General features: G+C 37.6%; 1 protein-coding gene across 2 annotated transcripts in view; it reads left to right on the top strand.

Moving 5' to 3' along the window:
* LOC587668 (titin) overlaps positions 1–17,964 on the top strand; it is a 174,881-nt gene that overhangs the window by 12,860 nt on the left and 144,057 nt on the right. For both annotated transcript variants that reach the window (XM_030974183.1, XM_030974184.1), the window contains exons 4-9: positions 2,624–2,732; positions 7,125–7,215; positions 10,396–10,497; positions 11,045–11,161; positions 12,192–12,363; positions 12,840–13,063. In XM_030974183.1, the coding sequence (XP_030830043.1) occupies positions 2,624–2,732; positions 7,125–7,215; positions 10,396–10,497; positions 11,045–11,161; positions 12,192–12,363; positions 12,840–13,063 (815 nt within the window). The remainder of the gene's footprint in view (positions 1–2,623; positions 2,733–7,124; positions 7,216–10,395; positions 10,498–11,044; positions 11,162–12,191; positions 12,364–12,839; positions 13,064–17,964) is intronic.

Genomic DNA, 17,964 nt, shown 5'->3' on the forward strand with positions numbered 1-17,964 from the left:
CTTGATATTGCAATTTTACTTAGCAACAGCTTTCTTGTAAATTGTGTTAGACAAGAAATAAACACTGAAGTTGCTAGCCTTGTAAATTCTCTTTCTTTAGTTTGTTTTTCATCCACCAAGTTCAAAGTGCAAAGGGCATGCAGAATGCTACCAGCTGCTTGACTTTGTTTCATTTTGAGATAGAATTGTCATTGCAATAAACTTGAGATACCTTGAAAGCCAGATACTTTTGTTTTCACTGGAAATAATACCATGATTCTTCATCATGACATGTGTGCCGCTCTAATGGGTCCAATTTTTAACAAAAATATCCTTAAACATGGGTCCGCTTTTTCAAAATTTAAAAAAATGGGCTTTACTTTGAGAAAAATCCCCCAAATGACCCTTAAATATAGGTAGGGGTTTTGAGGCTTCAGCTGCACACCCCCGTCCAAACCAAATTTGAGTACCCCCTCCCCCCGGAATAGGCTACATTACATACATGTAGTGTACCATAAACTGGAAGTTATTAGTCGATGACAGAGAAAGCTATTCATTGTAATTTTTTATGTTTAATTTAATTAAAAAATATATAGGCTTTTAATTCAATAAGCTGTTTATGTTGTTGTTGAATTTATTACATTTTTACTTTAACTTCATTTTATATTTTTATCAAGAATATGTAAATTTACAGTGTATAAAGGTTTGGTCGATAAGTTTGATTGTAAGTTCAAGGGTATTTAATATTATTTATTTGTATTTAGTTAACAAGTGATATCACACTTACATGTACCTAAAGTTCATTTGGTATCTGGTATTTAATCAAGTCTACAATAAAATGAAAATGAAAAGTATGCAAATTCCCCCAAAAATGTGGAATGCATCTTGTGGGTGATGTGGTTTTTGGTTCAGTTCTTTCTGGTATTATGCCAGACCCCCTTTTTGCTGTCTGCTGATTATTGGATTGTGAATGAATTATGACGAAAGTCATTGTTGTGTATGATGAAGAATAGCAGATAAGTTCACAGTCAAATTGTTTTCATGATCTACTCCATCATGAAGCAAAAATATGTACAGGTGTTGATGGAGTGTTGGTCTATTTTAGGCTGAAGCAAAAACTGATAAAAAAACTGAAACAGAGTGAAATATAGACAGTTTGATCCCAGTCATACAGTACATGTACCACTACAAGGTACGATGCTGGCCATTCAGATCTTACGTGTATGAGCAGAATTCTTATCATTTGATCATAAAACTATGCTATATTCAACATGGAATGTATTTTAAATGTACAGGTGTACAGGACATTTCAAAAATTGTATAATTAAACACAACCCTTCTCCTGTCAACATCCAGAATACTTTGTAAACAAATTAAAAGTTGGATATAGGCATACCTGTAGATCAGCTATTATTATATGTACTATGTTTTCAATCCAAACATAGTTCCAATTAAATGGACCAAGGGTGTTGAAACCATACATGAACCATAACAAATAAAATCCAGTCTAAAATGGGTAAAAGTGCTTCAGGAAACAATAATCTCAATAGGCGCGTCCTCATCATCTCGAGATTGCCAAATAGCCTGCTATTTCTGATTTGGGAAATATAATCCTGAAGTTACAAATGCGCCTTCATCAGCTCGAAGATTCAACCTCGGAACGTGAATCTCGACCTTGAGAAATTAGCTCAAGATATTTTGCTCAGTGTTAGCGCATAGGGCGAGTCTTCGGTCTGGTGAAAACGCATAGTGGGATATTTTGCAAACTATCCCAAGATATCTTGGGATGACAATCCTGACCAAATATCCCGCTAATTGCAACTTTGGGCTGATGAAGACGCAAATTAGCTGGATAGTTTGCGATCGGGATAGTTCAAATAGCGAGATATTTGGCAATCTCGAGCTAGTGAGGACAGGCCTAATAGTTGGCAGTATTGCTTCCTGCTCCATTACCCCTATTAGCCTTCAGTTCTCCATCATTCAAAGATCTGATTAAAATAGTTTTGTTTGAAAGGCTTCATATTGATTTGAAATCGGAATGCAAGAAGTGTAAAAAGAAGAGAATGTTTGGAATTCAGTTGTTGTAGGAGACATTTAAATACCGGTTTATGAAGGACATTTATACTACAGATCATACATTGCAATGTTAATGAAACCAGTGCCAATAGACCTTGATGGGTGTTCTGTGTTTATTTTACATTACTGTAATTTACTAAAGAAAGCATTTTCATTGTATTGTTTAGTGAACCTGAAATCTGTGTTTCAAAACCACTACATAATATAATATGTAAACCCCATCTCTTGTACCCCATCTTGAACACATAACTGTGAATTTTTTTACTCTGATTCTTCAATAGGCAAAGCCAAAGATACTTTCAAAATTGAAACAAGTGATTTTACATGTCCTCTGTTTGGAGCCAGAAGGGTGTTCAATAACAAACTTGAACACATAATTACCTTCTGGCTTTTAACACAGGATGTAGGCCTTTCTTGTTTGTGATTAAAAGGTATACGTGGCACTGATGTCCTTTGGCAAGACATTAATCTACATTTGCCACTCTCCACCCAGGTTATTATTATTATAATGATCTCTCAAAATGACGGCATTATCTTTTCCCTTTCTTGTCCTCAATGTTATTTTCAGGTGGAAAGGACAGGCATGGTGGACCAGTCATCTCATTCCCTTCACAAGCCTCAGAAGTTTCCATCGAAGACATCGCTACCACCATCACCTATCTTGCCTCGTTACCAAGGTAATTATCCCCTGTAATATGGATAAAACAGAGATGGGTCTACACTAAGTTCTTTTCACAGGCGAGTCTGGATGGTAATTTTTAGGGTCTGCAAGGGAGTGTATCATTTACTGTGAATAAATCTTCTGTTGTGATAACAACAGGTTAGAGTTTATCATGTAGCATAACATATTTATCTGATTAACCTGTGAATTTGACTACTGGGAAGGAGGTCGAGTGTAGCATTTCGATTTCATGACTTGTATATGTATACATACATTAAGAGGTAGAATACCAATCAATGAAGACCTGTTTATGACATTTTGAAATCAACAACTCTAAATGGAACTCTAAACAAACAAAAGAATGGATTTACGTAATTTAATAACCAAAATACAAAACTTGTGATTTGATTATGCTTTTACAGAAATTCTGTATCATACATGTATATAAGTTTCTATCAAAGAGAAAACATGAAGTTGCGTATACCTATACTGTAATGAATAAGCTGCAGCAGCTCCTTCGAAACTGAAGAAAGGTGATTGATCTCCACTTCTGCCAGAGGCACTGTCTTTTACTAAAGTAAAGTTACAAAAGATAAACCTCCATTCTCTCTTTCAAAGAAGTTAAACCAGCCTACAAATCTAGAGGATGAAAAGCTTCCAGATCCATTATGGACAGATTTGAGATTGCTACTTCTGTCCAGACAATGTGTTCGTTCAACACAAAGCCTTGACCTGAAAAGATCTTGTGACCTTTTGGGTTTTGATCTACTTGTCTGTTGCCCAGAGAGTAACCAACAAAAAAAGAAGGGAGAAAAAAAGGACAGAAAAGAAAAGAAAATAAAGAAAAAGAAAGAAAAGAAAAAAAATCATGGAGATCGGGAATTTCAATCTTTACTTGCTAAGCTGCAATTTATGAACTTAAAGAATCTAATTGGCCCATATATTTATTTTAAGTATTTGTTGTTTTCTTTTGACAAAAAGACGATGGAAGTTTAAGCAACTTTCAATGGAGATACAATTCATCAGTGATATCAATTATACTTTGTCAATTTTGTGTACAATAAAAGGAAAATATCACCTCCCAGAATATGTCACACATTTGTTGTAAATCACAGTCTGTTACTATTGTAGAATAATGTGAGAATTCTTGATTAGCTGAAATATACATGTACAATGTAGCTTATATTTTCCAGAGAACTTGTAAAAAGATAATCCTGTGTGATCTCTTTATGGTTCATAGTTCAAAGACTTTCATAATTTTCTCACATAACCAACAAAGTGATTGGCATACAAAATGAATTGGTCTCTTTTTGTCCATTTATGTAGTTTTTTTTAAAAGTAAACTGAGCTCAATTGACCAAAAGAAACAAATAAACTGGTTCCTAGGAATATATGTGTGGTTACCTGTGTAAATATAATATATGTTGGCCTATATTTGTTGTGGCTGTATTTTATTGAATCGCTTTATTGACCACTGGGAAAGGAGGGAAAAAAGTTTCAAGGTTAAATTTGTGATTTCTCAAACATGTACTGTACCTGTAGGAACCTGTAGTGTACATGGTCATGGTATGTGAAATTTTGAATTGTTTGTTATGCTTCGTTTGCACCCATACATCATGTGTAGACTATACTTTATATGTCAGTACATGTAAACCTATTTGAATTTTTGTCAATGAATTAAAAATAAAAAAGAGTTTGATTTCAGTTTACATGCTCACATTGCATCAGGTTTACTTTAAAACTGGTGTGTGATTAACGTGGGATGGTGTAGGCCTACATGAAACCTCTGCAGGCTTTTATTGTTATTGTATGTGCACTGTACTGCTGGTAGACCATATTACATGTATGTTCTGGAATGCTTATATTCCAAAGGACATACACGTACACTTCATAAACATTGTATGGCAGGTATGCATTTGTTTGTTCTTCTCAAACAACTTGGCATGTACCGGTACTATAGATATTATTTTGGTATTGCTGTTTGCACACTTTGCTTGAGAGGAATATAACCCAGGCTGTTATATCTCAAGCATTTTGAACTTTACTCAGACTCGATCTTTGATCACAATTAAGACAACGATATTTGATTTGAATCTTTTATTTATCTGGGTATAAATGATGTTCATGTTACAAGCAAGTACAAAATAGAAATCATTAATTACTGTGCTAGCCATGGAAATTAATAGGCCTATAAAATGAAGTGGCAAAGTCTGGAGCAGGCTTAGGGTGGTACCCTATCCCCTAAAAATGGAAAAACAGGGGTACAAATGTTTTTATTCCTGCCTATTTCCTGGTATTATGCATTATGCTGATTTATAGATGTATTTCATCATGTTTGGGAGGGGGAAAAGGGGAGAGGGATGGAGAGGTGGAGGGAGTGAGGGGGAGGGGAGGGAGAAGGAGAAGGAGGAGGGAGAAGGAGGAGGGGGGGGGGGGAGAAAATGAATGGTGACTTGTAGGCCTAGTGATTTGGTATTTTGTTTATGTCCCTCCACAATCCTTATATTTTATCACTTGTAAGCCTAAATATAATTGTTATAGAAGTCCTTAATGTAAACCTTTTTGGTTTGTATTTTTAAAGCCAACTACTGAAATCAATATCCTTAGTTAAACATGTATGTATGTATGTATGTATAATAAGACAAGGATTTTTCATGGAGTTTAAATCCATATGAAAATATAATATTGCTCATGTACATGTACAGTAGGAAATCACCATCCCAGCGTAGCCCAGACATCGATTTGTCCAAATGCATTTGCTTTAGAATCAATCATTGCAATGATTACATCACCAAACATATTTTCAAGTGTTGAAGTTGAATCGTCTACGCTGCTAGTGTGTGTGATCTGATTCTGAACTTACCTGTTATAGGTATCCTATCTGTTTTTTCTCTCATGAACTTGTAGTGTTTCAATTGACCAATCAGATACCTTGAATTTGACCTCAACGACCTGACCTGACAGAGACTGCAATTGACCCAGATGCCTGTCTCACTGGGACATCGGCTGGAGGAATGCCCCTCCCTTTTTATATTGGTTTTATCCCCTAGCGTCAAAACAAACCATTTAAAGGGAAGATATTAAGACATGCGATTGCTGAATCTTTAGCTTTATTGATGCACATTCAACAGATGAAGAAATTGTGAAATAAGAAGGAAATTGGATAGGTTATGTTCTATTCTTATATGAGATGGAACCTCTTTACTTTTACCAATTTTGTCAATGACATGCAGCTTTAACCCTTAAATGGTGTGGGTGGTTTTATCCTGCCCACTGCTTTTCAATATGCTTAGAATACCAATTGAGCTACATGTAATGTGTTTTTCTTGTGAAACTACCAACAAATCATACACTAATTTTTCAAAGGTGGAATCTCATCATTGATATTCAATGTGTATATATAAAAAACACAAAGTTCATGTACAATGTTTGATACTATATTCATGAAGTCTAGCCTATTTGGAACTTGAGTAGCAGAGTAAGTATTACTATATTTCACCAAAACAATCCTTGCTTTTAGAACTTTTCCAGTGTACAGTGTTCATGTACTGATGTACATTTACATGTACCTTTTATGTTGCATTTGAGAAACGATTCCTCTCCTCCGTTGCCTTTGGTTATTGTTAAGTGAAAGAGGAAAAATCCCCTGCGAAACTAGTATGCAGTTTGAACTAAGAATACAGGTATTGTGGTGGGCGATGAAGTCTTGCAAAGACTCCCACGCAGACAGAGTTAAATCAGTCATCATGGGTCATCAAAGAGTCTATTTATCAACCTGCATAGTTCGATCAACACACTTCATAACAATCACTCAGTCATTATTTTTCATATGTTGAAAACTTTAAGGAAAAAATTGAAGTCAGACTGAAAATCAAACATCCACTTGTTTGCCTAATATTTTATAATAATCTGAGTATATGTCGTTGGTATGCATGTGTCATAAAAATGACTGATATACATCTCTGTTTATGTAAAGTTGTTGCTTTTTCTTTTTTCTTTGAAATCTTCTAGGCACCCTTTGCAAATCACTTATTTTTGGGGGTGATTTGTAGGAGTTTGGTCTTTAATTGACAACTACATGTATGTGCTACTAATAATGATTTGAAAACAAGTTTTTTTATTTTTCAATTAAAAAAGAAACATTGTAATAAGCGCTATAGAAATATAATGTATTATTATTATTATTATATGTTATATAGAACAGCAGTTGTCCCTTCCAAAGCAGGCATATATACAGGTATATGTATTTGATGGAAATTTGTTATAGTGAGTCGTTATTACAAATTTACCTATAATATAATAGGCCATATGTGTCATATAATTTTTTAAAAATCTGAATGTATAATTAAATCTGTAAATAAATGAATATAAAATATGAATGATTCCAAATGTTTTTGTTATGTTTCAGTACTGAGAGCAAGGCCCATGGCTTCAGTCTACTGGTGGACATGAGAGGGTCGGCATGGCAACCCATCAAAGTGGTCATGAAAGTTCTTCAGGTAAGCTGTAGATTCTTGTATGATACTCTGCTTGGATTTGGTATCTTCAGTCTTGTTACTATCAAATAATCTGTTGTTTGTAAGAGACCATACATGTATGCTTCATCAGTAAATATAATACTCTGTCCCATAGAGAAATTATGGAGGAGGAGGAAGAGGAGAATGAATAGATATCAGAATTAAGAAGTTTCGGAAACTAGTATTGACGAGAGCAAGTCCTAGGTATCAGATGTTAGTATATATCTGAGTAGTTGATAGCCCTTCTACAATGTATAGCTTGCATCATTAAAAAATATATCATGATATTGATACTTCCAATGTCAATTGTTACACATGGGACACAGAATGACCATAAAGCTTGGTCTTGCCCAGGAAAAGAGGCAGAAGGACAGTATAAAAAGAATGAAGGGGAGGTATAAAGGGAAAATAAAAATAATAATTTGCATCTCAAAATGGTGAAAATACAGATGTTGGAGTCTTGAAGTACAAGAAGATATATTCACTGGAAGGTTTTTATTTTTTAGACTACCAGAATGTGTGGGTGTTACATTGGCCATGTATGTAAACATGCAACAGATCCAGTTTATCATCACACCCGTGCACGTGACGACCTTCGTACATTATTAATATTAACTCTATCCATTGCATACACTCTCAAGACTCACGAGTCTACCACCAACACCAAAGGGGGCAGAAACCAAAGGGGGCAGAAATTCCTTGGTGATGAGTACATGTCTGGCTCCCAAGGGAGAACATAATAACAGGGTTCTTGATTTAGCAATTACACTGTAGGTAATTAAATGTCTGAAGGTGTTCTTGTTGCCATTGTGTTAAAGGATAGATGAGGATGAAAAGGTGGGGGGGGGGTAGGAAGGGTTATTGCTATTGTGTCAAAGGATAGGTGAAGAAGAGGATGATGTTGGGGGGGGGGGGAGAGAAACATTGACCAAGTATGATCACAGACTTACATCAACCTGTATATCAGGCTAATTCAGTGAAAGTAAATTTCATTTCATTTATTTATTTCACTCTCTTTTAAAAAACATCAAAAGTACATGTTCGTTCATTATTAACAAAAGATAAAAGGAAGTGGGGAATCATGAAAGCCAAAATTGGCTTGATGAGAATGATCCCCAAATAAATACTTTGCATAAACAAGATACAAACTTATTTTATATTAAAAAAAACATAGTACATACATTCACAAAAACAGAGGAAAGATAAAGATAGCACAAGGTTAAGACAGTTACAGGAAGAGAAGAAGAGAGAGAAGATAAGAAGAAGGAAGTTACAGCTTGAATTTTACATTTAACATAATAAATGACAATTTCATTTTGTTCCGCAAATACACATGAGCATTGACAAATTTAGCTCTGGTAACTCTGTGCTAGATCTGGTAAGATCAACAAAATGTATAACCCTTGCACTAAAGAAATGAAATGTATACTCTTCTGAATCCAAAGAGAGCTCATGTGTACAAAATACTTATTTAAAATAGTTTTGAAAAATAATTACAATGATAAGAGAAATTTGACATTGAAAAAGGTTTTTGAAAGAAAAAAAGAGATGGACTAGGATCGGAGATAAAATACATTTTATTGATACACTTGTAAATATACCTTTATTATGAAAATATTATAGATCACCATGTTATGGAGGGACATACATTTTTTAAAGAAAGGCTGAGGTGGGTGAAAGACCTGTACAGGAAAAATAAAGTACATTTACTTGAAGAAAGCAGCAAATATAGAAAGAGGAGAAGAATTAACCACAAAAAAAGTAGTAATTTGAGAAGTATTGCAGGCTGAATGATGATTGTCAAAGTTAAAAGTGGAAGGCAATCCTTTGATTCTGGTCTCTCATATTACATGTGATTGTTAACATTCCACCTGAAACCGATGATCTTGGCTGCTCAGTTACGACCGTGATTTATTGTTAGGAAGTGTCAAAGTGTATGTTGACACTGAGTTACTGGCCTAGGGTTGTACTTGTAGTACAGGCATGCTGTATTCTTATAAAGCAGTTCATACATGTAGTATAAGCCATTTTTTCCAGGGGATATTCCTGACAGGTTTTACCTTCATGATACTACTTTAGAGCTAAGTTATTGTTTATTTTCCATTGGAATAGGTCTAATTTTAGAGTTGGCCCATTAATGAAGATAAACATGATTAATACCTCAAGAAAGTTATGTAACTTGTTATGTTCACATTGTGTATGATTCCTTTAATGACATCTGTGAATTAATATTCATAATCCATTGGGATTATTCATATTGGATGATTCAATGTAAACCTAACAGTCTAGTGAGAGATGGTACATGTACATGTATGTCAAAAATGGTTCCCATAAAGCTTAGTAAACCCATGTAAAAACATTTACCAAAGTGATTTTGCCTCTGAAAATAAAATGAAAGCTCTCTTGAATACAAAAGTAATTTTACACCAATGGTAGGGTTCAGTAAATCTTGGTGTACACGTAGGATTTTTCATGTCCTAAGCCTTTTAGGATAAAAGAATCGCCAGGTTTAAACATGTACCACCTTTAAGATGTGGGAAAGATTGTAAGCTCGGAGGAAAGTTGAGAAGGGCTCTAGGGGGGATGTAAGAATAATATAATGATGTGATGATATGGTCTACAGGGATGTCACACTATCATAAACCAAAATCATGAGCTGTCATAAAACAACAAATGGGAAAGGTTGTTTAGCCTCTCGATCAGACAGATTGACATTTATCTTCGATTGTGTTTATAGAAGTGTCTTTTAGACAATTGCATTTGATTTACAAATGTAAATGCCATTGTCTCAAAATCTAAGATTTGGGTTTTATGTTTGTACGTGTGTAGTGACGATATATTTAATCACGTTTTATTTCATGTTTATTTGCAGAAAATAATAATCTTGAATGAAAAAGATTGATATGTTTTTTGAATTTATAAACACTCCCACACATATGTGTTGAATATATATACACAGAATCTTATATTATTCTGAAACTCAGGAGAAACTCATCTTTGGTTTTCTTTGTCTGAATCAGGTTGCATTTAAAGATGGCACTTCTCACTGTTTAAGTATTTTGTGTGTGGAATTAAGTGGCTTACCGGTACAATGAAATTGATAATAAAATAATAAGTTACATGTTTTCTCTTTTTTCTTTCTTGTTCCCTCTCTTCACACAGGAGACACTGGCAGCTGGTATCAGTACTATCTACATTCTCAAGACTGATGAACGTCAGAGGTCCAATCTTGGAATCAAGAAAGACAAATCACAAATGTTTGAGGTAATTAACTATCTGCTGAGAGTCAAAAGGGCATTAATTACCTCAGAATGAATTGATTCAAGTTTTAAAATGCCAATTAGGTTCTTGACACAGAGTGTCTGCAGTAGGACTTTCATTAATCGCTTGCTTTTCTCAACAATTTTGAGGTGGGAATTATATTCATGGTGCTTTCACACTGCTTGAAAAAATTAGTCCTGGGATAACAGAGCATGTCGGTTGATGAAGTTATTATGAAAGCAGCTGTCAGTTTGCTGCTTAAAAGACACCTTTTCTTATCATTAAAAAAAGAAGCAATTTGGACGTAACATTTGTGTAGAAGAATGTTTGTATTGCATGTTACTTTGTGATGGGTTCACAATTTAGTATGATTAATTTATATTCATCTTGTCTTATAATAGGAAATAAATTTAGAGTTCCAGTGCATGTTGCCTCATTTATGTTGATGTCCAAGCTCCCAAGTATAGATTTATATTGATTTATAATGATAGGGTTGTTGTGCGTTTTTTTCAATGGTTCTTAATTATTTTCCCATTCCTCCCTCTTGCAGACAATCATCCTATCATCACCTTCTAAGCTTACAAAGTACCTTGACACTAGTCAGCTGACAGAGGAGTTTGGAGGCTCTTTCGACTACAATCATCAGGAGTGGCTGCAGAACAGACTAGTAAGTTTGTGGTATCATGTGTCAGAGATCATGTTTACATCATGCAGTATCAATAGGCCCTTTATATCGAAGAAAAATTCATAAAAAAGCCATTGGTGTTTGATAATTCTGTTTTCTTTGTAACCCGCACACCAATAGAAATGATGATTGTGTATGTGGTTTGGAAAATAACAATGTTAAAATTGTATGTGCTGAATTGAGAACAAAAAGTAATTAGCAAGGCAAATAAATAAGTTTGTGGTATCATGTATCAGAGATCATGTTTACATCATGCAGTATCAATAGGCCCTTTTATATTGAAGAAAAACTCATAAAAAAGCCATCTGTGTTTGATAATTCTGTTTTCTTTGTAATCCGTACACCAACAATAGAAATGATGATTGTGTATGTGGTTTAGAAAATAACAACTTCAAAATCATGTGTGCTGAATTAAGAACAAAAAGTAATTAGCAAGGCAAATAAATGAGTTCAAAGTCCATTTGAATATGTTTGCAACCATGGTGTTGAGATATTTGTGTAGACTGACTACAACATAATCTAGGAATTATTATCTTTGTACAGTTCCTCAATGGTTTCTAAATATTTATGTATATGATCATGTTTATGATATAGATCCAATTGCTTAATTCCTGTGGCATGGATCGTCAATAATAGTTTTCATCAAATATAAATTTCAAAAGTTATTTTAGAGTAACATACTGTGCAATTTATCAGAGGTTGGGAAATGTTATCTTTAAAAAATTTCATATTAGAAGAAAAGTTCAAAAAAAGGTATTGCAGCTGTAAATGTACTTATTAATCTAATCCTTCTACTTTTCACTTTTCTGTTTGAAATTCAACAAATATGTTAATAATCAGTAATGTACAAACTAATCTTTAATTCTTTGATAGATTTTATGAAAGAGACGTGAAAATCAAATACTTACAAAGGCTATAATGTTTTTTTTAGTGATTACAGAAAAACACTATCAAAATTTACTAGTATGATCTCATAATATCCATCTTTCTTGTACAAATTGTGTATTTTCAGGAATTTGAGAAGTTCTTGAAAGACTCCAGTCTTACTGAGAAGCGCCTTGAGCAAGCTCATGAGGAGCTTTTATCTCGGCAAGATGAGAGATTGACTCCTGAGGATCAGCTACGTCGACAGAAACGATTGAGGGAGGTCGTCATCGAGCAACCAAGCAGTGTGCTACAACTTGGTGAGTTGATGATGGTGGTGGTGATAGTGATGGTGATGGTGATGATGATGATGATGGTGGTGATGGTGATGATGGTGGTGGTGTTGGTGATGGTGGTGGTGTTGGTGATGGTGGTGGTGTTGGTGATGATGATGATGGTGGTGAATGATGATGATGATGATGATGATGTTGAAGATGATGATGATGATGATCGATGATGACGAGGACAATGACGCCGATGATGATTTTGGTAATAGTTGAGATAGGAGGAATACATTGACATTGAGCCACCAGGCAAGCAACCTATATATTTCTATGTCTACGTCATTGATGAGAAGAATGGTGGTAGGGGTAGTGGTGGTGATAATGATGATAACGATGATAAATATTGATGTTAGTGATGACTATAGCATTGTGAAATGGCACTAATGGCATTAAAAATAAGGTTTATTATTTTCACATAATATATGATATTTATTTGCACAAATTGTCCACAGGCCATTCCCTTAGTCGACGTTTGGAGACGGATTCTGGTTTTCAGCGACAAGGTGGTGACCAGGGCTTCGGAACAGAGGACCAGCTGCTGATGCACCGAGAGGTGGACCAGCGACTTAACGCCCTTCAACAGAAACAGAACCAACTCAGGATGTACCTAGCCGAGAGAGATAGAGAGCTGGGAGTCCACATGCAACTGGGCGATATGGAGAGTGGCATTAAAAAGGTACAGCTCAGCTTGAGTATGGAAGGAATACATACATGTACAGTCAAACCTCCTTTAGTGACCACCTGTCTACAAAGACCACATTTTTTGTTTCCCTTGAAAATGGTTTCTCATTGAAACATGTACTATAGGCACCTGTCTATCAAGACCACTTTTTGTGTTTCCCTAGGGCGGTTGCTATAGACAGGTTTGACTGTATTGTAAGGTTTTAATTTCACTGATCCAAGTGGTTACTTGTTTATTTTACACTGTACATTTAGTTTTCCACTCCGATATGCTTTAGCGCACTCCTGACCTACATTCATTCTCTCCTGTCTGCTAGCTCTTGGCTTCTATTGTTCTGTCCCTATTCATTCATCCTCATGCACATTACCTGCTATAGCACCACACACACACACACTCTTCCTTATCTCTTAGCTATTCAACCCAGCACACATGGCACATGGCACTCTATCTTTTACAAGCTTTTCTATTGGTTACTTACTTATTGTCCAATCTTGTGATTGGTTATTATTGTTTGATGGACTGCATGTCAGCCATCTTGGCAGCCATTTTGTGGTTGGAATAAAATCTGATAGTGCAGCTCAAGTCCTCAACCATGTGAGACCACTTTTGTTTTGTGTGGGACTTTACAACTGGTGCCAGCAGTGGTTTTTCTGCACTAAACTGTAATTGCAGCCTTCCTTCATATGTAGAAATTCCTGCAGTGTTTTTAGTGGTGAGTTGCAAAGTGAAATTCTCCCTCCATCTGTATATGAATGTGAATGTTTGAGAGCATGATATCACCCTTCTTCTCACTGATTGACCTCCCTTCATTTTAAGCTGAGGCAGCTAGTGTTTGTGTGTATTCAACCTCCTTCATTAATTACTGAAGTTTCATCTTGACTTTTTGAGCCTTGATTTCTTCCTACATCAGTAATTTTGTGGATTCCTTCATTCATCCTGCATCAGTAAGTGAGATTTCCTTTACCCTTCTTCATACTGGAGCTGTATTTTGGTGGATATTCCTGCATTCATCGGTTCATCGGTGACTGAGGTTTTTTTTCTTCACCCTTCATACAGTTCTGTATTTTTCAAGCAACTTATCACATCCAGTTTGCATGTATAGTCTGCCGTTGGCTGCCGTACATTACAGCATTCTGCCATATCAACCTGCATATTCTACATAGTGTTGGCGTAGCAACATAACCAGTTGCAGAATACACCCTCCTTCCATCATAGCCGCTCGCCACAGATATTTCAACTGTCGAGTTTGGATTTTCTTCATCTGCACTCAGAGTGACCCCCCCCCCCCCTCCTTCACATTGACTCATTCAGTAAGTTTTACTGGGTTGATATCTTGTTGATGATCATATCTGTTGAGTCGATTGCTTATAACTCCTACAGTATGGCATCTTATCGCATGGAATTGCCAGAAGTGTTTACGGGAGAGAACGGCAAAGACTTCCGTCAATGGATACGTCGATTCGAAGTTGCTGCACAGGCGTTTTCGGACACTTCTATCAACTTGACCACCCTCCTTCCGGCAAGACTAGCAGGATCAGCCTTCATCGTGTGGGAGAGCTTGTCTGCTTCGGACAAGAAGGATTTCAAGACGATGAAAGAGAAACTCTCTCAGGTTTTCGGCCGGACACAGTTTATTGACACATTCAAGTCTTGTATTACTGCCCGAACTCGCCAACCAGGTGAGCCGTTAGAGGTGTTTGCATCAGCCATTGCTTCCTTAGTAGAAGAGGCTTTCCCGTCTTATGATGACAATGCAAAAGGTGGTGAGAGATTTCGACGATTTGTTGCCGGGGTAGACAAACCGCTTCAAGTTAAGATTCACGAGCTCGGAGGCTTTGATTTTGACGAGGCCTTGAAGATCGCACTTCGTGTAGAAAGAGCACACCAAGCACACGATTTTGGTATAGTAGCAGCTGTAGATGATCGGGTCCAGGACAAGACGCCTGCAGAATCATCAGTCTTACGACTACTACTGCCAAGACTCAACGAGTTAGAAAAGAAGCTGGATAGGATGTCTTTAAAGTTAGAGACAGTTGAAAGGCCTAGCAGATCTCAGCAACGCGGTGGCAGCCCATCAGGACGCTCCCATGAGGGAAGACACATGGAACGTCGTGGGTCTCCGTCACCAAGCCGTGACTACCGAAGACACAGGTCGCCAGAATATGCAAGACAGAGATCTCCAGAATATGCAAGACACCGATCTCCAGAATATTCAAGACACAGATCTCCAGAATATGCAGGACGCAGATCTCCTGAATATGCAAGACGCATATCTCCAAGCCCTAATCGGAGCTACGCATATCAATCTAGGACTTCACCCTCTAGATGGCCCTATGAATCTTCTAGCAGCCGAAATCAGCAGCATCCTTCCACTGCAGGTTATCAAGTTGACTCCCATAGACAGGCTCCCTATCGTCAAGTTCGTTTTGAAGACCAGCAGCAGGGAAACTTCTGGTAGTTGAGGAAGAGGGCCATTCATCAACTACACACACCAAGGCCCCAATGCGAATAGCACCTATTTCGCCAAAGAAATCGCCCTACATCCCGATCGTTATCGACAATGTCTATGTATTGGCACTTGTAGATAGTGGATCATTCATATCTCTGTTGAGTGCCAAATTTCTGTCATCCATTCCAGCATCGCAAAGGAGCCCGTTGGAAAAGTTGACATCCATGGCATCTACTATCACAGGTGGGCTGGTAGACAACATTGGAACAATCGTACCATCTCTGCACTTAGGGAACAAGGCTACACAACACAAGTTCGTTGTTGCACGCAACATCACTCATTCAGTTGTCCTTGGATGGGACTTTATTGACAGCCAGAATGCCTGCATATCGTCAACATCGTTCAACATGCCTGGAAATGTTATTCCCTTCATCGATCGTCAGCAATACCAAGCCCCGCTGAAATGTAAAGTTTCTCTTGTTGGACAAGCTCGGATCCCCCCAAGCTGCGAAACTCACGTCCAGGGAAGATTGTCGTCGCCACAGTTCGACATCATACCAAGAGACTATGATGGCTACTTTGAACCTACATTGCAAGATCACATTCCTGTTATCGGTGCCAGATCTCTGTTCAAGCCTCAAGATGGTCTTATTCTAGTACGCCTCATTAATCCCTCTGACGAAGCAGTCGATCTACCTGCAGACACCTGCCTTGGTCAATTCTTCTCCATTACTGGGGATACCGAAGAGGAATACAAGATCATGAGCGTAACTACTGACGCTGATCCACAAGTGACAGACAAGTCACCAGTTGCTGGTGTTCTCCCTTCTTCAGAACTCACGAGGACAGAGTACGAGAAAGCTGAACATCTTCTTCAGACCTACAGTGATATTTTCAGCACGACGTCTCAGGATATTGGTCAGACCGACATTATTCATCACCACATTGACACCACCACAGCTACTCCAATACGACAGAGGGCGTATCGAACTTCACCAGCAATGAGAGTGGAAATTCAGGAGCAAGTGGACGAACTTCTGCAAAGAGGCATCATTGAAGAGAGCTTCAGCCCATGGGCGAGCCCAATCGTCATGGTGAAGAAGAAGGACAACACATACAGATTTTGCGTGGATTACAGAAAACTCAATGCAGTAACTGTTCGAGATTCTCACCCTATTCCACGTCAAGATGATTCAATTGACTCCCTTTCTTCATCAGCATATTTTAGCGTCATGGACTTATCAAGTGGATATTGGCAGGTCAAGCTCGATCCCCAAGACACAGAGAAGACTGCTTTTACCACAGGCACAGGGCTTTACCAGTTCACTGTCATGCCATTCGGACTGGTCAACGCTCCCATGACATTTCAGCGTCTCATGGAAGCCGTTCTACATGGCCTCCACTGGTCTACATGCCTTGTATACCTTGATGACTGCATAGTCATGGGCAAGGACTTTGATGATCATTGCAAGAACCTCCAAGAAGTATTGCAACGATTCAGAGACGCTGGACTCAAACTCAAACCCTCAAAGTGTGGCTTTTTCAAGAAAGAAGTTACGTATCTTGGCCACATAATCAACACCGAAGGAGTGAAACCTGACCCAAACAACGTTGAGAAAGTCAAGTCCTGGCCTCAGCCGAGGACACCGACTGATGTCCGATCCTTCCTTGGCCTGGCATCTTTCTACCGACGTTTTGTGCCCAGTTTCTCTAAGATTGCAACTCCCTTGTCGACCCTTACACAAAAAGGTCAACAGTTTGTATGGACAGCAGAGTGTGAAAAGGCTTTTCAACATCTGAAAGAAGCTCTAACCAATCCACCTCTCCTCGCCTATCCAGACTTTGAAAAGGAGTTCATCCTATCTTCGGATGCATCCCTTCATGCAGTTGGTGCTGTCCTCTCACAGACTCAAGATGGTAAAGAACGTGTAATCTCCTACTTCAGCCAAACTCTCAGCGCTACGCAGAAGAAATGGTCTACCTATGATCGAGAGCTCTGGGCAATTGTTACAGCTGTTCGCCATTTTCGTCATTATCTGAGACACCAACACTTCACTATCCTGACAGACCACAAACCTCTTTTGGCTCTCAGGAAGTTCCCAATTCAAGACGATGCAACTGGGAAGAGAACACGATGGATATTGGAACTCAATTCCTACACGTTCAGCCTTATTCACAAGAAAGGACAATCACACAGAAATGCAGATGCATTATCTAGACGCCCGAGTCAAGAGAGCCAAGTCACTCCAAGATTGACGGATCAGCTACTCAAGCACATGGTGACCAATCCACTGTGTAATGCAGTCGAGACTCGTTCATCAACGAACACATCTACTCCCAATGATGCAACGAGGCAGTCTGCACCAAACGTCCTTCATCCTTACCGTGGTGTAATCCTGGACAGTGATGTAGATGTTCAACATGAACAGCAACTAGATCAAGACAT

The sequence above is a fragment of the Strongylocentrotus purpuratus genome, unplaced genomic scaffold (assembly GCF_000002235.5).
Source record: "Strongylocentrotus purpuratus isolate Spur 01 unplaced genomic scaffold, Spur_5.0 spur5_scaffold_7, whole genome shotgun sequence".
NCBI classification, from domain to species: domain Eukaryota; kingdom Metazoa; phylum Echinodermata; class Echinoidea; order Camarodonta; family Strongylocentrotidae; genus Strongylocentrotus; species Strongylocentrotus purpuratus.